This window comes from Gymnoscopelus microlampas (assembly GCF_963454915.1).
Source record: "Gymnoscopelus microlampas genome assembly, chromosome: 19".
In the NCBI taxonomy this organism is placed as follows: domain Eukaryota; kingdom Metazoa; phylum Chordata; class Actinopteri; order Myctophiformes; family Myctophidae; genus Gymnoscopelus; species Gymnoscopelus microlampas.
In genome coordinates this window covers 3,734,370-3,756,768 of record NC_139956.1, presented here as the reverse complement: position 1 = coordinate 3,756,768, position 22,399 = coordinate 3,734,370, and the positions used below count along the sequence as shown (strand labels likewise).

At 41.9% G+C, this 22,399-nt stretch overlaps 2 protein-coding genes across 2 annotated transcripts in view; one reads left to right on the top strand and one right to left on the bottom strand.

The window, feature by feature from the left end:
- LOC311034806 (uncharacterized protein) overlaps nt 1–22,399 on the top strand; it is a 313,846-nt gene that overhangs the window by 30,458 nt on the left and 260,989 nt on the right. The window lies entirely within an intron of this gene.
- Nucleotides 7,203–21,380, bottom strand: LOC311034876 (inhibitor of growth protein 2-like). The gene is made up of 4 exons (XM_084042907.1): nt 21,134–21,380; nt 19,533–19,738; nt 15,923–16,178; nt 7,203–7,803 (listed from the first exon to the last, which is right to left on the bottom strand). Exons 1-4 carry the CDS (start codon nt 21,282–21,284, stop codon nt 7,343–7,345), a joined length of 1,074 nt encoding a protein of 357 aa, XP_083899033.1. The 5' UTR covers nt 21,285–21,380; the 3' UTR covers nt 7,203–7,342.

Below are 22,399 nucleotides of genomic sequence, written 5' to 3'. Positions count from 1 at the left end.
TACTTTGTCCTCCTAGATATTAAACACGTAGAGCTCTTCACGGGTTCAAAATGACAGACCCAAACCCTAATGCAGGGGTTCTCAACCTTTTCAGGCCGCGACCCCCAAAATAATGATATTATTTCCCGCGACCCCCCGCATGCACGCGTGCGGTCCCGTTCGCGCGAAGGTTATTTATTTATAATAGGTTATTTGATAATTGTTTATTATCAAAACATTTTTGCAAAAAGTGGGTAAATTGAGTAAATTAACTGATAAAACATGAATTAATGATAACATAAAAAGAATATTTTGTTAAAAAAAAAAAAAACAAAAAAAAAAAAATTCTCAAATTCACCAAAAAATCTGGCGACCCCCCCAAATTATTTGGCGACCCCCCTGGGGGTCGCGACCCCCAGGTTGAGAACCACTGCCCTAATGGACCCTTAAAATTGGTTCCGAGATCCGAGTGGAGCCGACATAAAGAAGAGAAAAAAGAAAGACGCACCCGGACGGCACCCATTATTTTATGGACCCGACAAACCTAAAGTGCTGTTCTACAACAGTATAATATAAATTCAAAATAAACGTTTATCACACAATGATTTGGCGGCGCTCCTGTAGTAACTCTGCGGACTCCCTAGGGCAGTGGTTCTCAAACCTTTTCATGTCAAGGACCCCCAAATTGACACTCATTAGCCCGTGGACCCCCATTTGAAAAGATATACCTCAGGGACTCACATAAGAGAGGGTTTTTACGGCTCTAGGAGTGATTCTCAACAATTTTAATTTCAAGGACCCACAGTTTGACATGCATTAGAGGCTACGGACCCCCATTTAATGGCATTTCTATCTCTGGGACCCCAATTTATATTGTAAAATCAATGTTCATTTAACTGTGAGAGTGTACAAATGGAACCAAATGGACCCATAAGGGTCCATTTGGTTCCTAACTATCCATCATTTAGCTGGGGACCCCCTCGAACTCCCTCAAGAACCCCTGGGGGTCCCCAGACCCCATTTTGAGAACCAATGCCCTAGGGGTTCCTCCGGACACTCTTGTTGAAGACCCCTGACCTAGTGTATACAAATGATTTAAAATCTGAAATGCATTTTACACCCATAACCTCAGACAGATGTAGTGTCTGCTGATGGCCACTAGATGGCGTCCAGACAGCAGATTTCTGTCTGTCCATTACAAGTCACAGAGGTTTTTGAACACTCATTCAAACTACACACCCAAACTACACACACCTCCTGTCAAAACAGAACAAACTTAATACTTTTAAATGTATATAATATGGTTGTTCATCATGACCACACCTCAACTTACTGGTCTAGTGAATCAGTAGGACTACCTCAAAGGCAGTGGTGTAAAGTAACTAAGTACATTTAGTACTGTATTTAAGCAACATTTTTAAGTATTTTTTTACTTTACTGGAGTACATTAACCACGTAAGCCGTATTTTATACCTAGGCTATTTGTAAATAGCAGATCTACAAGCTCACAACGGTTGCATCGCGACGCGTAGTGAGCTTGTAGATCTGCTGTTTTTAAACTTTTTAGTACTTTTACTTTTGGTACTTTAAGTACATTTTGATACCAACACTCTTGTACTTTTACTCAGGTAAAATTTGAATTCCGGACTTTTACTTTTGTAACAGAGTATGTCTACATTGCAGTATTGATACTTTTACTTAAAACATTTGAGTACTTTTTCCACCACTGCTCAAAAGCTTCCAGATCATTCAAGGACAGTTAGGCCTACATTATCAGCTCTCAGGAGACATTGCATTGAGGTCAGGACTCAGGAGCTAATGCTCTGAATCTAATGTAACTTGATTGAGTTGCACTGTGGAGACAAGCCGTTCACAGAGAAAACACCATTGAAGAGTCTGCTTTCATCAGCGCTCGTGTCAGATGAGGCAAATAATGATATTCTGCAGAAAAAGGGCCACAAAAGCACTTTGAGGAGTTTGTTTCAGAGCATTTGATCTCTACAGCAAGACTGTCATTGTGGGACAAAATGAAAAAAAAAAAGAAAATGAACTTAATATGCGGAATGTCCAACTTCACAAGTGTTCAAAATGTATACAAATCTTTCGAAAGTAGCAGATCTACAATCTAGAAAGTACTCATTATGCAGAATGTCCCATTTCACAAGTTTTCAAATGTATAAAAACTTTGGAAAATAGCAAATCTACAAGCTCACAATGTTTGTAGATCGGCTATTTTCAAATGGAGGAAATGTATATAGGGCTGAAGTGGTTAATGTATGTTTTGTAATAATAATCAAAATCTACAAAGTAACTAGTAACTAAAGTTTTCAAATAATTGTAGTGGAGTAAAAGTACAATATTTGCGTCTGAGATGTAGTTGCGTAGAAGTAAAAGTACAGAAAATTGGACATACTACAGTAAAGCAAAAAATACCTCAAAATTGTACTTAAAGTGCAGTACTGGAGTAATTATACTTAGTTACTTTACAGCACTGAGGAGATGCCAATGGTTCCCTTCTCTCTGTGTGCTGTCGATGGAATCCTTGTAATCCCCCACAGACAAAGCCAACCTGATGCATGCAGTAGAAGATGCCATGGCAGAGATGAGATCCTTGAAGTTGTCCCACAGAAGTGACTCAGGAAGATCATCCAGGTGTTCTCCTTCAGCCTGACCTGATGGAGGAACATCCTTCTGGCAAAGTTCTGATTAGTTGACATTCAACAAAACACATCAAAACTATGATGAGGGTTGAGTTGTCTTTGATCGATATTAAGTCAATATGTGTCGAGTCTTAATAAAGAATAACACCACAAGAAGAGAAAATATGTGTTTAAAAAAATCATTACAATTATTAAAAATGTCCTCCAATTCTTTTTGTTTTTTTTGCCCCTACAAAAATAGCAGAAGTGACACGCTGTATATCTGCTATTTTTCAATAGCCAACATATACAATATGGATGAAGTGGTTAAAATGATGATACAGTGAAGCTGTATTAACCCGTGTTTTTTTTGTCGACTAAAGCTATGACGAAAAATGATGGTTGACTACCCTTTTTTCACTGACGAAAATGACATGAAAACGAAATAAAAACTAAGCTATGATGACTAAAACAAACTGAATATAATGATAATTTCGTCAACATATAAAAACTAGACTAAAATGTCAGTGAGGGACTAGTGGAGAAGAGATCCAGTAGAACTAAAAGACAAGTCATTTTATGTTCGGGTGTTGTGCTCTGAAAATAGCAGATCTACAAGCTCACAACGCGTCGCAGCGCGACGCGTTGTGAGCTTGTAGATCTGCTATTTTCAGAATGTATCCAAGTGTAAAATCAGCCATTACGACACCATCAAGGCACCGCCAAAATACATTTTAGATTTAGTCGACTGTGATCTTATGATATTTAGTCTAGTAAAACTAGACAAAAACTAAAACGACTTACATGACTAGAATTAAATGGAATTTTATTCAAAAGACTAAAACTAAATCAACATTTGCTGTCAAAATTAACACTGGTAAACACATTTAGCTGGAGAACCACTATAGTAACTCTCCAGCTCCAACAGAAAACACATGTTCTCTCAGGTCTGGACACCAATTTTATCCAAAAAAAAAACCTTTTCCAAAGCATAGTAAGTGTAACAGTGTGTAGTAAAGCATAGGAGTCACAGCCTGGGACTTCTACTCAGGAAGAAAAGGTAGTTTAATTGAGATTTTTAAAAAAAAGGGACAGACAACATAACGAAGGACAGAGGACAGCCTTCACTGGACAGAGGACCTCGTCCACAGGGGGAAATTAACCACAAATATATCAAAATCATATTTAGAACCAATAACTTAATCTTGCTCATGTAGGTTAATCGAATAATAGAGCTTTTTTTATTATTATTATTTATTACATATTAACGAAAACAATGATATAAATGGACTAAAGAGATTAGTGTGATTAAACACCTTTTTCATACCATCGTTGTACCATGGTGGCGTCCAAACATTTAGAAAATAGCCGATGCACCTTGTAAGCTAGTGGTCCTCAACCTGTGGGTCGGGGGTCCCCACCTGATTGGGGGGGGGGGGGTCTTTAGATGACAGTGAAATGACAATTATTTGAAGACCTTTTCAATACCTAAAAGAAATTGAAAGAATATAAAAAAGCCCATTACTGCACCCAAAGTAATCAATAAACTATACTATAAAAACTGGTCAAACATTGGCCATATTGTCAAATAATATAAGAAAGACGCAACATTTTTGAAAATAGCAGATCTACAAGCTTGTAGATCTGCTATTTTCACAATATTTAGTCGAGTCAAACTAAATGTAAAGCCTCAACTCCTACATTCTAAGTGCGTATCAGGGTGGGGGGTCCCCAGTTCAAATATGATTCTTTTGGGGGGTCCCCAGTTCAAACATGATTACTTTATGGGGTCCCCAGTTCAAACATGATTATTTTATGGGGTACCCAGTTCAAATATGAATATTTTGGGGGGTAACGGCCGGAAAAGGTTGAGAAGAACCACTAAGCTTGTAGATCTGCTATTTTCACTATTTATTTTCTTTTTTCTTTTATAAAATCGTTAATCGTAAATAAAGGCAACATTTTGAAATAAATGCGGATGTTGACATGGCCCGGGCCTAGGGCGTAGCGACCCAAAAAGAGAAGAAATACATTCCGTTCTGTGTCTCGTATCAACAAAACGTCTCACAATCAAGAGCAAAAAAAACACAAAATAAAACAAAGGAAACTGTAAACAATAGTTACAGAAGATGGCAGCTTGTGGGTCATGATTCTAAAGGCTTTGTTCGGACTGAAGGCAAATCCCATTGATTTCTGATAACTGTGATCTTTAGGAACCGACTGTCCACACTGTTATTAAATGTGATCTTTAAGACCTACTGTCCACACTGTTATTAATGTGATCTGTAGGACCTACTGTCCACACTGTTATTAAATGTGATCTTTAGGACCTACTGTCCACACTGTTATTAATGTGATCTTTAGGACCTACTGTCCACACGGTTATTAAATGTGAGCTTTAGGACCTACTGTGATCTTTAGGACTGACTGTCTTTTTGAAAAAAAAGAATCCAATCAAATCTGATTCCAAACTGAATAAGTGCCGCCAGTGTGAGCATAGTCTCGCGTGGCCAGACTGTTGCCTCCCACAATTTTGAAATGTTTACAGTCATACAGTCTGTGACTCAGAAGCTCTGATCATGATTAAAATATAAAGCGGATGTGAAGACTCCTCCACACTTCCGTTCCGTCTTTACAGTCGCGCACATTTATCCTAGTATAAATCAAAATCATCTAAGTTTATTTAGCTTGCTGCTTAGCAGAAATGGAAATTAAAAAATAAAATGCAAAGATATTTTAAATATATATTTTCGTGAACGGAAGTGCCAGTTTCCTCTCTCGGATTTCAGGAGGTGTAGTTCCAGACTCTATATAACATTCAGGAGGTGTAGTTCCAGACTCTATATAGCATTCAGGAGGTGTAGTTCCAGACTCTATATAGCATTCAGGAGGTGTAGTTCCAGACTCTATATAGCATTCAGGAGGTGTAGTTCCAGACTCTATATAACATTCAGGAGGTGTAGTTCCAGACTCTATATAACATTCAGGAGGTGTAGTTCCAGACTCTATATAGCATTCAGGAGGTGTAGTTCCAGACTCTATATAACATTCAGGAGGTGTAGTTCCAGACTCTATATAGCATTCAGGAGGTGTAGTTCCAGACTCTATATAACATTCAGGAGGTGTAGTTCCAGACTCTATATAACATTCAGGAGGTGTAGTTCCAGACTCTATATAGCATTCAGGAGGTGTAGTTCCAGACTCTATATAACATTCGGAGATTGTGGAATAGTTGTCTGGCTACGCGAGACTAGTGTGAACATAGCCTGAGAGTAAACACAGCTATAGTTAAGAGTAGTAGTATTGTACAGAGATGTCACAGCATCAGTTAAATCACCTTTCATCTAGTCCTTTTATTCAGATTAAGCGCTGCTACAGATTCATTTAAGGCCCCCGGCACACTGAAAGAGTCAAGACAGTGGAGTCATTAAAGGGATAGTTCACCCCAAAAAATGACTTATTTTCTATCAATTACACACCCCATGAACCCTTGAATTCATGGAGATTTTGATGACCGGCGGAAAGATCAAATTATTGGATCAGGGATGCAACAAAAACTAAAAAAATCTCAAAATTAATTTCGGGGGTGAGCTATCCTTTTAAAACTACCCCCGTTGTAGCTGTAGCCACACTGGACGTGTCAAGTGGACTCCCCCTGTGTTGACGCGTCTATTAGAGCCCGGGTTTAGCACGACACAAGACTGTCCAATAATTAAGCTGGAGCGACGCCGAAAGGTAACCTTTTATTGTAAACTTGTATTGCAGTGTTATATGTATGTTTGTTATCAATCATTTTGGGGGGGGGGGGACTTTAACCTTCAAATTGTGCTTTCACATATCCAGTACTGTTTACGACCCGTTTCTGACACCCGGGGGTCAACTCTCAAACAGCGGAACTGGTTGACTTGATCCGGGGGACCACTTGATCCGGTGTTTACATCAAAACAGGTGACCTGGTGAATTCTGTGACTCCAAATTATACAGGTAAAATCCTGAGTCTTTATTTAAATCTGAGTGTGCAAATAAAAGTGGAGGAGTAATTCACCCAAAAAAATAACTTATTTTCTATCAATTGCACACCCCATGAAGGCTTGAATTCAAGGAGATTTGTTTAGTTTTTGTCGCATTCCTAAGCCAATAATTTGATGACCGGCTGTCTCTCCAGGAGGAGACGCAAAGGAGACTATTTGAGTCTCCTTTGTGTCTCCTACCGGATACATTAGCATCTTTCCACCGGTAATCAAATCATTGGCTCAGGAATGCTACAAAAACAAAACAATCTCCATAAATTCAAGGCTTCATGGGGTGTGATATTGATAGAAAAAAAGTCATTTTGGGGGTGAACTATCCCTTTAAGCATTCATTTGGTTCCATTTGCACACTCATAGTTATAAACGGATAGGATTCCGTTAGGCCCCAGTGACACATAATTCAACAAGTCGCCAATTTCTGGTTTAACCCATTATTAAGACCGGGAACGCATCCGTGTGCCATTTTTAGATTAAATTGAAAAATAGCAGATCTACAAGCTCGTAACACGGCCGCGCCACAAGCTTGTAGATCTGCTATTTTTCAATAGCCCAAAGTATAAAATAACGGTTTAAGTGGTTACACAGATTTCCGTTCCCGGTTTTAATGGTTCAAAATATCAACACCTAACTCAAGGCCAAAGCGGGGCGCGGGCGGGGCGCCAACCCGAGCGCCAAAAAAACTAGCGCTCGCTACTACCTGGACCGGCGCTCCTTTCTGTTCTTGTCGCCCAGACTCTTGTCCATGGTCTTTTCGTTGTCCCCGCCGCGGCACTTGGGACAGTACCACTTCCCCTTGGGCTTGTAGGTCAGCCCCACGCAGCTGAAGTGGAACCACTCGATGGGGCACTGCTCGTTGTCGCAGCCGATCATCTCGCCGTAGCTCACCTGTTCGCACAGGCAGTACGTGGGCTCGTTGGGGTCGATGGCGGCGAAGTCCACCGGCGAGGCCGAGGCGTCGGCGCGCTCCTGCTTGGCCGACTTGCGCTTCTTCTTCTTGGAGGACGACTTGGAGGACGAGGACGACTTCTTCTCGCTCCGGGGCTGCTGCTGCTGCTGCTGCGCCGAGGACGACGAGGAGCCCGGTCCCGCCGGAACCGGGTCGGCCTCCGCGTCGCCGGCAGGGTCGTCGGCGAGCGAGCCGCCGCCACCTAGGGCTGTCACCATTTATCATTTAAGTTGACCATTAATTGTCAGTCAAATAATTGCGATTGACGATTTAACCCATTAAGACCTGGAACTGTGTCATTTTTAGATTTGAGCTAAAAAGCATTATTTAACACTTTTGGCTATTCAAAAATAGCAGATCTACAAGCTCGTAGTGCGGCACCGAGTGCCGCGCTACGAGCTTGTAGATCTGCTATTTTTGAAAAATCATGAAAATGTGTGCAAATCTTTGAATATATATATTTTTAAAGCGAACATTTTTAACTCAAATCTTTGCTTCTGGGGGGTCCCTGGAACAACATATTTTGATGGGGGTCCGCGGCCAAATACTTTGTTAATATTTTGGGGGTCCTTGACATGAAAAAGATTGAGCACCACTGTGGAAATAATCTATGATTATGAAAGATAATTGTGGATTATTATTAATGATATAGTAATGTACTTTGTCATCTGTCCTGTTGAAGAATACATGTCCCTTTAAGTTGAGTCTAGCAGGCCATATTAGACCCCCTGGTGAGGTAGCTGCTTCAAAGGGCCCCTTGCATACCAAGCGGGGGAAGGTTGTGAGATAAGAAACAATAGGTGGACAGGGCAGAAGGCCAGAGCTAGCCGGCCCTTGTGTGATGTGTAACAAGAGACAGGACCAAGCGCAAAGCCTTGTGGGTAACCAGAACGTCCTGTTGCTTAAAGATCTGCCCTAAAGGCGGACCTTATGTGTAAAGTTGATATAATAGCTTGTCTTGGGAGAAAGCTTTTAGATTCGATGAGCTGTGCTAGGATATGGGACCTAGTACAGGTTGCTAACAACTTGGCGAGAGAATGGATGGACTAAAGTAAGTGAGAATTAACTATGTAACGATTATAACTCTGATGTGTTCATAATGGGATGAGGATTCACGTCATTTAATATTGTTGTTCTCTGTGTTTTGTTTTCTTACAGGTTTAATAACCTAACCGGTCTGTCTAAGTGATGTAACTAACGTCTGTTTATACCATAGCCTGAAGCTGACTTAATGAACCAGCGCCAGGTCTATCTGTAACTGACCATGTAACTTATGTATTCAATTCATGTATTATGTGTGATTTAGTGAATAAATATCTAAAAGACAACTGATTGAGTGATTAGCTTAAAACACCAACATCTCTCTCGAACCCTTTCAATGGGTCTAGCGATTGTAGCTTAGCTGCATCAAACGCAGAAAGTGCGATTTGCTACAAAATTGAACAGTTATTAAACTTTAGAGTCTCTTATATAAGAGACATCTATCGGTTTTAAGTTTAATTACAAGTTATTAAACTTCAGTAGTCTCCGGAGGGGACTTTTCTACTAAGTTTAAGCGGCCTTTAATAAGGCCTTTGTGTTATACAGAGGTATAACACAGTACTAGTTTGTCTGAGAGGGACAACTAGGTATAAGTATAATTACAAAGTCATTAACAAAGTTTAAGTGTTACATAGTAATCAACCACTAGTGTGTCTGAGAGGGACAACTAGTTGTGTGTATTGGTTACATAGTCATTAAACAGAGATTAAATGTTACAGAGTAATTAAACAATTATAAACCCGTGGTAGCCTTGGTAAACTCTAAGAAAGTATTTGGCCATAGAAGCGGATGAACCTTGAGAAAAGGTCCCGTGGTAGCTTCTGTAATTCTAGGAAAGAGAGAGGCCTTGGAAGCGGATGTTATGCATGTTATATAAAGAATAACAAACTCCTATAGCCATAGGAATGAAGACGCACGGTCTCTTTAAGATGAGACGTGAGTTGTAACAATAAAATACTTATTAGCCTGGTTGACAGGTTAAAATAGGTTAATAGCACTAACACTGGAGTAATGAACTAGTGGTAGAGTGAAAATCAGCAACTGAAGGGAGTCGTCAGATCCACGGAGGCGAAGGGGACAAACGGAGCAGCTTGCGGCCTACAAAGAGGACCGAGGCATTGAGACTGTACGTGCTTACGAGGAACCTCCGGGAGAGAGACTATCACTATCAGGTTGCTATGAATGAAACAAAGCCCCACAGTATGTGAAAACCGTGGAGAAAAGAGACTGTAGATTGTGAAACGCTGCGTGCTAAGAATAAGGAGCTGAGGGAGAAGCTAGAAGCTAACCACAGGTTATGTAGCTAGGCTACCGTTAAAAGTTTGATTAGCGTACCAATAAGGGGGTTTAGAAAGCTAACAGTCCTGAGAGCTACTCTTAGTGTCGCTAGCTCACAGTGCTAACAGATCTATTGTCTAGCATAAAGTGCTAGCTGCTAGCTAACTGCCACTGTTGGGTGGTGGGGGAGTGAAATTAGCATTGTCTTTGTTCACTTACAAGACAGTGCTAGCTAACCGCCAAATTCTAACACGCCTTGAGAGGTGAAGTAGTTAGGTTTGGTTAATAATCTAATCATAGATGCTTGCTTTAAGCTGATTAGACAAACCTTAAAATAGTATTCATGGTTTAACTAGGCTGTATGAGAGACCAGACACTGCAATATAGCTAAAAATTAGACTAAATGACAGTGTTTAGGGGGTGATCTTATAATCGGGAGTTAAAGGCCATTGTTTACTGATAAGGGGTGGGGGAGGTTTTTCTACCACTAGTGTAATACCATGTTGAACCAGACTTTATGATTGACTAAAACTGTGAGCAACTAGATGATTAGTTACGATAGCAGTGGATTAAGTCATCATTGTGGGTTAAATGCTATTATTTACTTTGGTAGAGCTAAATAAATCCTGCCAGTATTAATTAACAAAATAACTAAATGTGAATAGACCATTAACAGGCTTCTTGCATAGAATGCTACAGGGTGGGTGCTATTACAGGTTAAACACAGTGTTAATTAATTATTGTTGTTATGAGCTAAAGGCTGAACAACACTACTACTTGCTAAAAGAACTGACGATTGCTTTCACAGCCTATTGAATTAAGACTAACTAAAAAAGGCCTACCTAAAGCCTATAGCCAAGCAGGCGAGGTTAAAAAGGGGAACATGGCAGAGTTAAGGAAAAGGTTGAGAGCAGCACAGTCAGAATTGGAGGTGAGAGAAATAGCGGCAGACTATCGGAGCAATAGGCCACCGCTTGATGAATATGGCTCAGAAGAGCTCCCAAAGTGTATGGCAGCTCAGACAGTCTTGATGGAAAAAGCTCAGTATATGGCCAATATCCTTCGTGATCTACCGACAGAAGAGATAAGTCCAGCGTTACATTGGTTCAGGGACGAATGTTTTAAAGTACTCGAAATGACTTTAAATTCTGTGCGAAGAGCCCGTCGTCCTGCCGACAAATCTGAGATACGCAACATAAAAGAGGCCTGTAAGCAGGTCTGGGTTGAGGCGGAACATGCGATCCAGGAAGAATATGGGTCCCGCTTCACACAGCCCGAATTGTGTGAATCCCCTGCTGTGAGGGAAGAGCAAATGACCTCCCCCACAGAGATAGCAGCAAAGCCGGTTGTACCTGGAGAGGGGGTTGGAATCACCAGTCCTACAGATGAGCCGGTCGTAAAGGACAGAGCAACTGGAGGAGGTGAGGATGTCATCAGTCCTACAGATAAGCCGGTCGCTGCAAAGGGGGGTTGGAATGTCACACCTACAGCCGGATCAGCTGGGCCAGCAGTTCTCAGAGTCCCAGATGGCATCACTACTGCACCAGGAGACGACGCTGAGAAGGTTCCAGAGGGAGCCATGCTAGGAGCCAACATCGCAGATGAGCAGGCGGCCAGCAGAGCAGTCTCGATGGACAACGCGGCGGAGGGAGTGCCATCGGAGGTCGAACCAGCTCCAGGGGACCACGTTGAGAAGGAAGACCATCCGGAGGGAGTGCCACCGGAAGTCGAACCAGCTCCAGGGGACCACGCTGAGAAGAAAGTCCGTCCAGAGGGCCATCCGGAGGGAGTGGCATCAGAGGTCGAACCAGGCGTTGCTGTTCCTGCAGACGAAGCTGCGAACGCAGAGACCCCACTCTACGCTGCAGAGGGAGGTGAGAAAGTTACTCCCACTGTGCAAGCGGCTGAACCAGAAGCTGCTACTGCTCCAGAGGACGACGCTGAGAAGGTTCCAGAGGGAGTCAACGTCGCAGAGGAGTCGGCGGCCGAGGAGGGAGTGCCATCGGAGGTCGAACCAGCTCCTGGAGACAAGGCCACGGGTGACGTGGTGGTCGAGGCGGAAGCGTCAATCGTGACAGTCACGGAGGAGGACCCACTCAACGCAGAGGGATACCATCCACCAGAGGCCGCAGGAGAGGCGCCGGCGAGGGCGTCAGAGGACGTCGCCACCGAACCATTCAATGCAGAGGGGTGCCAGCCACTGGATGTCGCTACTGGAGAAGCTGCACCAGGAGAGGCACCGTCGGAGGTGTCAGCCACAACAGCTGTCATGGAGGACCGTCCAGAGGGCGCCGCTACGACGGACGTCGACACCAGCCCACTCAAGATGGAGGGGAAGCACACCACTACGCCAGGGCGGAGAGCCATGGCCAGTCAGCCGGGAGGTCCTTTGAAGCCTGCGGCTAACAAAGGTGGCAGGCGACCAGCTAAAAGCGTCCTGGTGGCATCCGAGAAGGGCGGCGTTCGCCCCAAGCCTGCGGCTAACAAAGGTGGCAGGCGACCAGCTAAAAGCGTCCTGGTGGCATCCGAGAAGGGCGGCGTTCGCCCCAAGCCTGCGTGTCACAAAGGTGGCAGGCGACCAGCTAAAAGCAGACTGGTGGCGTTCAAGAAGGGCGGCGTTTGCCCCAAGCCTGCGTGTCACAAAGGTGGCAGGCGACAAGCTAAAGGCAGACCAGGGTCTGTCCGAAATAGGGGGCTGGGCGCCAACCCAGCACCCCCAAAACCACTCAGAAGGAAGTCTGAGTGGGTGTGGCCTGGCGTACAGGTCCTTTCAGTTCTTACCGCCAGGATCCAGGCAGAGAGAATGCTTCGTCCTGGTGGGGCTGGAATAATTAGAAAAAAGAAGGTGAAGATAAAAGATAAGCCTTCTTCACCCTCTGCGGAGGAAAGCAAAGTCCCACGCTCTTTCTTGGCAGCGGCCAAGAAAAGCCCGCAGATGGGTGCTGCTGGAAAAGCAGTCCCACTGGCGGTTGGTGGTGCCAGCGACGTGACACTGGCGAACGAACTGACACTTGCGCTGCCACCCTCAAAGTAAGGGAGCAGTGCGGACGAGAAGCGAAAAGACGCCATGCGAGGTGTCTAAAAAATCTAAATGTCTTATTTGAGCGACTGTTTACATAGGAATTTCGAAATACATTTTGTAAATGAATGTATCATTTCTAGGATTTACAATATTACCACAGAAGAAATAACTTAACGCATAATGAAATGTATTAAGCTACTTGTAACTTCCAAAACGTCCAAAATGCAAACAATGGTTGGAAAGTTCTTCCGCCCAACAAAATGTATTCTTTACTGATGTTTGACTCATGATCTGAGTAACCAAACCGTTTGAATTATTATTTGTTGATTGTATAAGAAGCATTTTTGTATGTGTGCTTGAAGTTTAAGTTAAGGTTTCTTAAGGTGAAATTGTAGATCAACTATTTTAATAATCTTTTAACCCTTTTGCCCAAATTGCAATGTCAGTTACCATGGCAAAATGCCCTAAAATAGGACATTGACTTAGTGGTAGGAGAGAAGAAAAGACAAGACACGTGGGTGTCAAACAAATGGGCCCTGGAGGGTTCATGCGTAAATGTAGATAATAACTACAGTTAAAGTTAATTTGTCCTGGGATTTAGGAAAAATCTCAGGGATAAACTAGTGCAAAAGAATTGTTGCTAAATTAAATTGGTCATGATTTACTGTGAAGTAAAGTCAATTTGAGATCAAATATTGGCCACAATGTCCAAAAAGTATTTCAAACAAATTGAACATTAAGTTGAACTGTTAATTGTTTCAGTGTATGGGTTTGGAGCCACTTAGAGACAATGTGTGAGCCATACTAAACAATTGTTTTACCGAGCCGTTATCTAAAGAACCAAAAAGCTCACGAGGAATGTTTTGTGTGTGTCCTGGATCCTAGATCAGACACACAGGTGGCAGGTGTGGAAATAATCTATGATTATGAAAGATAATTGTGGATTATTATTAATGATATAGTAATGTACTTTGTCATCTGTCCTGTTGAAGAATACATGTCCCTTTAAGTTGAGTCTAGCAGGCCATATTAGACCCCCTGGTGAGGTAGCTGCTTCAAAGGGCCCCTTGCATACCAAGCGGGGGAAGGTTGTGAGATAAGAAACAATAGGTGGACAGGGCAGAAGGCCAGAGCTAGCCGGCCCTTGTGTGATGTGTAACAAGAGACAGGACCAAGCGCAAAGCCTTGTGGGTAACCAGAACGTCCTGTTGCTTAAAGATCTGCCCTAAAGGCGGACCTTATGTGTAAAGTTGATATAATAGCTTGTCTTGGGAGAAAGCTTTTAGATTCGATGAGCTGTGCTAGGATATGGGACCTAGTACAGGTTGCTAACAACTTGGCGAGAGAATGGATGGACTAAAGTAAGTGAGAATTAACTATGTAACGATTATAACTCTGATGTGTTCATAATGGGATGAGGATTCACGTCATTTAATATTGTTGTTCTCTGTGCTTTGTTTTCTTACAGGTTTAATAACCTAACCGGTCTGTCTAAGTGATGTAACTAACGTCTGTTTATACCATAGCCTGAAGCTGACTTAATGAACCAGCGCCAGGTCTATCTGTAACTGACCATGTAACTTATGTATTCAATTCATGTATTATGTGTGATTTAGTGAATAAATATCTAAAAGACAACTGATTGAGTGATTAGCTTAAAACACCAACATCTCTCTCGAACCCTTTCAATGGGTCTAGCGATTGTAGCTTAGCTGCATCAAACGCAGAAAGTGCGATTTGCTACAAAATTGAACAACCACTGATATAGAAACATACGTTTTTCAGAATGCTGTTGAGATTTAGGAGACGTGTAGAATCGGCTTCAGGTCTCAATGGGTTAATGGTGTGTTTGGCATTGTTGAACATTGGAACATATGAATAAAATATAAATGTCTTCATGCCTTTTACGCTTTGTAATCAAAAAATTGCACAGGGCAGATGACAAATTTAAAGGTAGAGTAAGTGATTTACTTTGGTTAAAATAAGTGTTAAATAGCTCTATATTGTGATAGTACTCATTGCTATAGAGTGTTTGTTCAGTAAAAGGAGTCTCCATGTCTCTCCAGCTCTTTATTAAACAGAAAACGCATTTTCAGTGCTCTCTCCTGATTGGCTTAAATGTTGTCACCTACCTGAAAATTTACTATATTGTGTTTACTAAAGAGCTGGAGAGACTCCTGTGACCCAACAAACGCTCTGTAGCAATGATTACTATCACAGTATAGTACTTTAACCTTAATAAACAAAAATAAATAAAATAACCAAAAATATAACTTACCCTACCTTTAAATCTACAAAGACATGATTTATATATTTAATCATTTTGTAATTTTTGTTAAAAACAAATCAGAAATAGCTGATCTACAAGCTTACAACGCGTCACAAAGTGTAGATCAGTGACGCGTTGTAAGCTTGTAGATCAGCTATTTCTGCAATCTTTACATAGCTGATCTACAAGCTTACAACGCGTCACTTTGTGACGCGTTGTGAGCTTGTAGATCAGCTATTTCTGCTTTTTTTATATATTTGAAAATGTGTGAACATTTTTCAACATGAAAACGATTATGACGTTTATGACGTTTATGCAAAGATAATTGCGATTATCTCAAATAATTGCAATTAGACGATTTAATGGTGTGTTTGGCATTGTCGATTGGAACATAATTATGAATAAAATATAAATGTCTTTATGCCTTTTACGCTTTATAATCAAAAATTGCACAGGGCAGATATGACAAATAACTTATACAAAGAAATTATTTACATATTTAATAATTTTGTAATTTTTGTAAAAATTGCAGAAATAGCTGATCTACAAGCTCACAACGCGTCACAAAGTGATGCGTTGTAAGCTTGTAGATCAGCTATTTCTGCTCTTTTTATATATTTGAAAATGTGTGAACATTTTTCAACATGGAAACGATTATGACGATTATGCAAAAATAATAGCGATTAGACGATGATGTAATAATTGTGACAGTCCTACCGCCACCGCCGCCGCCGTTGGGAGGAGCCAAGGAGAGGAGGGAGGAGTCTCCTCCTCCTCGGCTCTCGCTGGTGCGTTGCTGCTGTTGTTGCTGCTGTTGGCGACGGGGCCGGCGGGCAGAGGAGCGCTGCAGGTCGGACGCCGAGGACGCCTCCGGGAGGAGGGCGGAGCCACCGCCGCCGCTGGCGGAGCGGCGCTCGGTGGCCGTGGAGGTGGGGCGGTCCGGGGTGCCGCCGCCGCCAGCCATGCCGGGCTCCTAGGAGGGATAGGGATGATTTTATTTTTTTTAACACATTCGGTGCTAGAGTTTTATTTAAAAAGTGTATGTTGAGTGCCTGGATTTTTAACCATTTTTGAACCTTTTTCAAGTAGTCACAAAATATTTTCAGTGATCACCGTCCTCACGGTGATCCCCTCATTACACACAATAGTTACAGCCAGTTGAAAATAGTCAAAAATACATTGTAAAAAAAAAGTACACAGGAGCCGAGATACAGGCTTTTGAAGTCATAAGTTAACCAGGAAGTGGATTAAAGTCTAAATCTTCGAAAAATTATATCTCTTGGTGCTGTGAAGCCGTTTCAACAAACGTATATATACGGTTTTGGCACTCCACGTCACTTTTAGAAAAGAAGTATATATACTGTTTCGGCACTCAATGTGTTAATTTTTTTTTTTTAATCTAAAAAAATATTTTTCACGATTTTTCAAAAATAGCAGATCTACAAGCTCATAGCGTATGAGCATATTTTTGAATAGCCAAAGAAATCTAAAGTGACACAGATGCGTTCCAGGTCTTAATGGGTTAACTCATTGACTGACAGAAATATAAAACATTGTTTGCAACGCCAGCAAAGATCTGCGTTTAATTTCCTTACCTTTCAACTAGTCACAGAATATCTAGCCCCCCACTAGCCCCCGATCGTAGCTAAACACGGATGGTTTCACCGTGCTTCCGCGAAAAAGAAATGTCAACGCGACCGTTTTTTTATGGTGAAATTGTCACCATGGGGTGTGTCATACACTGGGGATCAGTTTGCTTTTGCCCAGAGCTGCATATCCGGTACCACTTAGTTAAAACCCTCTGTACGCAGCAAAACACAGAACTGTAAAGAGCATACTTTACTTTTTTAGTTTAGTTTAGTTTATTTCGATCCACATCAACATAATCACAAAACATAACACACTGTAATTCACTACTACTACTATTGCAGGTGGTCCCTGGCCATGCATTCAGAGATGTAGTAAAATCATGTTGTTTTTTTTACTTTAAAAAAAAACCTAAATGTTTACCTTTATTTGCTACCCTTGTTTCTTGTTTGTGAATAATTAGTCAAATCTAGTCAAGTGACCTCTTACGATCCGGTCGCTGCTAATACTGTGTTTCTTATGCTCAACGCATATTTCAAATGTACAAACTTTTTCATGTCAAGGACCCCCAAAATGATATTTATTTGGCCACCGACCCCCCATCTCAAAATATGTTGTTCCAGGGACCCCCCAGAAGCAAAGATTTTAGTTAAAATGTTCGCTTTAAAACAATATCAAACATTTTCATAATTTTTCAAAAATAGCAGATCTACAAGCTCGTAGCGCGGCACTCAGTGCCGGGCTATGAGCTTGTAGATCTGTATTTTTGAATAGCCAGAGTGTAAAATAATGCTTTTTAGCTCAAATCAAAAAGTGACACAGATGCGTTCCAGGTCTTAATGGGTTAAAAGCATCATATCAGGTGGCGCTTAGAATTGCACAATGTAAAAAGCCCCACACCATCTCAGAGGAACTTCTTTGTATTATCATCATCAGTGGCCATTTAAGGAGGCTTGTGTCTCAATATGAAAAGTACTTTGCTGAGTCTGACCAGTTGGCGCTGTGACAGCAAGTGGATCCTGCTCCCATTCAGTGATGCAGCAGCAGAGGGGTCAAGCTTAAAAAGGACAATTTCGCCCCACGTTCTTCTTACCTTTATTATGACGTTATGACATCCTAGGACGAGTGTTGGTCAGTAAAAAAATTCCATAACTCCATAACGGATCCGCCGCAGTTAAAAACCTGCGCCTATGGTATGCCAAAAATAGCCGAGCTTGTAGATCTGCTATTTTTGGCTAAAGTTCTCCTCAGAAAAGGGATGCTATAGGGTTCAAGTGGTTAATGTAAAAAAAATCATATCACACAAAGATTTGGCGGACCCCCTATAGTAACTCTGAGGACCCCCTAGGGGTCCCGGACCCCCTGTTGAAGACCCCTGGTTTACAGTGAGAGAACACTATGCAACTTGTTGTTGCGCTCGACCGTAAGCCACGCTTTCACAAACATCAGATCTATCTCTCTCTCAAAAAAAAGCTATTAAAATACGCGATTTAAAGCAAGAACCATGGGCGCAGGTTTTTAACTGTGGCGGATCCGTTATGGAATTTCTGTACTGTACCACTCGTCCTAGGATATCATAAAGTCATAATAAAGGTAAGAATAACGTGGGGTGAAATTCTCCTTTAACTCCCACAGAGGAGGATCAGCTCATTGACATGTCCACAGACTCTGTCAAGAGGCACACGTATGAAACACAGCCCCTTGCAAAGTTCTGGATGAGTTGTGAGGCAGAATTCACAGAGCTTACAGCTAAATCAATGAAGTGTCTGTTACCTTTTGCAACAACCTAGCTCTGTGACGGTGGGTTTTCCACACTGACTAATCTGAAGAATAAGTCCAGGGCTATAGGCTGGAGCCAGAGAATGACATGAGACTGTCCCTGTCCACCACCATTGTACCAAGATTACACAGACTGTGTGAAACTCACCATGCCCAGAAATCACACTAACTGTAACTTATAAAGGTTATTGATGCTCAATTCTTTCACTTTTTGCTTCAGTGATTGGAATAGCCTTGAAGTGGTTTTGAATTGTCAAGAAGCATGTTGTACTCATTCATAAAAATACACATATTGAAAAAGGAAAATGCTGCATGAGAAACTTGTATCAAGCCTGCTGTGAAAGATGTCTTCAGTGTTTTGTCTCACATCACACATTTGTGTGATTGACTGAAAGGGACTTATTTTGAGAGAGGACTTGGCAAAACATAAATAGTTGATGCATTCAAATGCGTTAGTTTATCCAACAACAATGTTGTGCTTCTTGCCAAATGATGTCCCTGCTCTTTACTGATAATAACATGCGTTGAAAACCTTTTTTCTTTTCATGAATGTAGCCTAGGCTGTGATAGAGTGAGTAACAAGTAAGTAAAAACACCTACGCATGAACCCCCCACCACTATTGTGTGGGGTGGGTCTATGATGGACCCACCCCACACAATAGTGGTGGTCCCCAGGTTGCTCTTAGTCAGGATCCCACCTGGGATCGCTCAGTGAGTGGAGCTACTCCGCACAACGGCGGATCGAACCAATAGTAGCTTGAAAAAAAAAGGGACCGCCCCTTCATCGATTGTGCTACCGGGGTCCCAGATGGAAGTTAGCCTGTGAAACAAATGTGACGCAGGCTTCTTCCATCTGGCAGAGTCAGGTTACTGCTCTACACCAACAACATCATTTGCTACTGTGAGTGCTAAACATGAAATGTCCGTATATATACGTATGTATGGTCCCATCATCTCCTACCTGGAGGCCCAGAGAGTGGGAGTCCATCTGGCGCGAGCGGTTCTCCACCAGCTCGGTCATCTGTGTCACCACGCCGATCTTCTCGTCCCCCAGCTCCTGGCTGATGATGAGGGCCCGCTGCAGCTGCAGCTGGAGGCGCTTCCTCTGAGACGCATCCTGCTCACCCTGGTACTTCTCAAACACCTCGTCCACCTCCTTCAGCACCTCTGGAAGAGACACACACACACACACACACACACACACACACACACACACACACACACACACACACACACACACACACACACACACACACACACACACAACACACACACACACACACACACACAACACACACACACCGTAAGAACAACATGAGCGTAAAATCACATTAAGACAGGATTAAAACACTTCTTTATTGAAAAATATGGACTTATACAGTACTTTGCACAAACACTCCGGACACCTAGTTAACATGTGGGGCAAGCGGGTAAGAACCTTATATTTAGCATTTCTACATGTTTGGAGACATACGGGCTTTACTGGTGATATTCCAGGGCAAACCGGGGGGGGGGGGGGGGTGGAGCTAAGACTCTCGTAGAGATAAAAAGAAAAGTCAAAATCGATTAAATACATTTACGAGAGTCTTGATCTAAGGCTAGTTACTTTGTAGATTTTGATTATTATTAAAAAACATGCATTAACCACTTCAACCACTCCCTATATACATTTCGGCCATTTGAAAATAGCAGATCTACAAGCTCACAATGCGTCGCAATGCGACGCATTGTGAGCTTGTAGATCGGCTATTTTCAAATGTTTTTTATATATTTGAAAACTTGTGAAATGGGACAATTCTACATAATGAGTTTTTGAAGAATGACTTTCTACTTTTATGTACTTTAAGTACATTTTGATATCCATACATTTGTACTTTCACTCAAGTAAATTCTGACTGAGAGTATTTTCTACATTGCAGTATTGATACTTTGACTAAAGTAAAACATTTGAGTACCTTTTCCACCACTGTAGATTATTGATAATCATGTTTACCTTAGTATTTGGGGTCTATAATGTCTCGGAGGAGCGGCACATGTCTCTGTATATCCAGACACAGACTATATAGATCTCCACACACCACACACATAGATTTCCACAATGTACTGTTACAGTGCATGTGTAGAATACTCATATATGTGTATTTTAATACATGAATAAGTATATTCTTGGTATTTAGAGTCAATCTCCCTGAGCAGATACCCATTTCTCTGTATGTCCAGACACAGACTAGATCTCCACACATCACAGATCTCCACACACCACAGATCTCCACACACCACAGATCTCCACACACCACAGATCGCTAAAGGCTACTAGATCTACACATGTACTGCTACAGTGCATGTGCAGAATACTCATATATGAGTATTAAATACACGAATAAGTATATTTACCTTGTTATTTAGAGTCACCCTGAGCAGAGACACGTTTCTCGTTATGTCCAAAAGACATACTAGATCTCCACACATAGCTATAGGCTACTAGATCTACACATATACTGTTACGGTGCATGTGTAGAATACTCATATATGAGTATTTAATACAGTAATAAGTATATTTACCTTGGTATTTAGAGTCTATCTCTCTCAGCAGAGACACATTTCTCTGGATGTCCAGAGGCAGAGACTCCACACACTCCAGGTAGTCCTGCACGTAGCTCAGCAGCTGTTGTTGAGTCCTGTTGTCATGGTGATGGTGGTGGTGTCCCAGCATGGTGATGCATCAGATCTAATATGAATAATAAACAGATCTATAATAATAAAGACACTTTAAATGTTCCTGCTTCGCTGCTTCACTTCAAACACAACACCGAGGCCGCTGCGCATGCGCGGGCCTGTCCTTATATGGTAATGCGACCGTTTCCTACTTCCCGTGTGGGGCCCGGGGGGGCGGGGCGCGGCTGTCGCGTTACGGCGAGACCGGTGACCCTGGATAATTCTGTGCCTTCGATTCGATTGACAGTGATTGATCCGAAGTGTCGATTATCAATTGTGGAAGAATAACTCTCATGTTTTACTTGAGTAAAAGTATCAATGCCGCAATGTAGAAACAGAAACACTCCCTTACAAGTAAAAATGTGGTATTTACTTTAGTAAAATTACAAAATATTGGCATCAAAATGTACTTAAAGTACCAAAAGTAGAAAGTACTCAGGTCTGGGGATGCAGAATGGCCCTTTTCAAAAGTTTTTTTAAATTGTACTAGTTACTTTACACCACTTCAATTACACAGTAATTACACAGTAATTAATGCGAAGTGTTAATATAACTCAGAGTGCAAATGGAAGCAGTTGTGAAGTTGTGTGGGTCTGGGCCATTGAAACATAATTCAATAGGTCACCGGTTTGGGTGTAGCCCTGGCACTCGGATTGGTGCAGAGCAACATAAAGGGACACTCCACTATTTCTCTACTGGGAGGTTGGCTGGGAAATAAACAACCAAAGAAGCGGAATTAAATGTTAAACAAAAATGAACTAAATCAACTTTGATGTTTTAACTGTTACTGATCATTTGTTAAATAAACTATGACATTGTTGGCTGTGTTTGTCAATGATGTGTTAGAGACATTCATTCATTCACTGTCTGTCTGTCTGTCTGTCTGTCTGTCTGTCTGTCTGTCTGTCTGTCTGTCTGTCTGTCTGTCTGTACTTCCATGTGTTTTTTCTCTCTGCAAACTTCTACATAAAGTAGCCTATTCAATGAATCAATCAATCAAAAAAAACTGTCTCTGTATCGCTCTCTCTCTCTCTCTCTCTCTCTCTCTCTCTCTCTCTCTCTCTCTCTCTCTCTCTCTCTCTCTCTCTCTCTCTCTGTTAGTTCAGACAATAG

What these genes read in the sequence shown, in the direction of transcription:
- LOC311034876 (XM_084042907.1), bottom strand. Translation starts at nt 21,284, where the DNA reads ATGCTGGGACACCACCACCATCACCATGACAACAGGACTCAACAACAG. An exon ending in GATAGACTCTAAATACCAAG is followed by an intron (nt 19,739 to 21,133) that starts GTAAATATACTT and finishes TGTCTCTTCCAG; the next exon opens with AGGTGCTGAAGGAGGTGGAC. An exon ending in CCCACTCTCTGGGCCTCCAG is followed by an intron (nt 16,179 to 19,532) that starts GTAGGAGATGAT and finishes TATCCCTCCTAG; the next exon opens with GAGCCCGGCATGGCTGGCGG.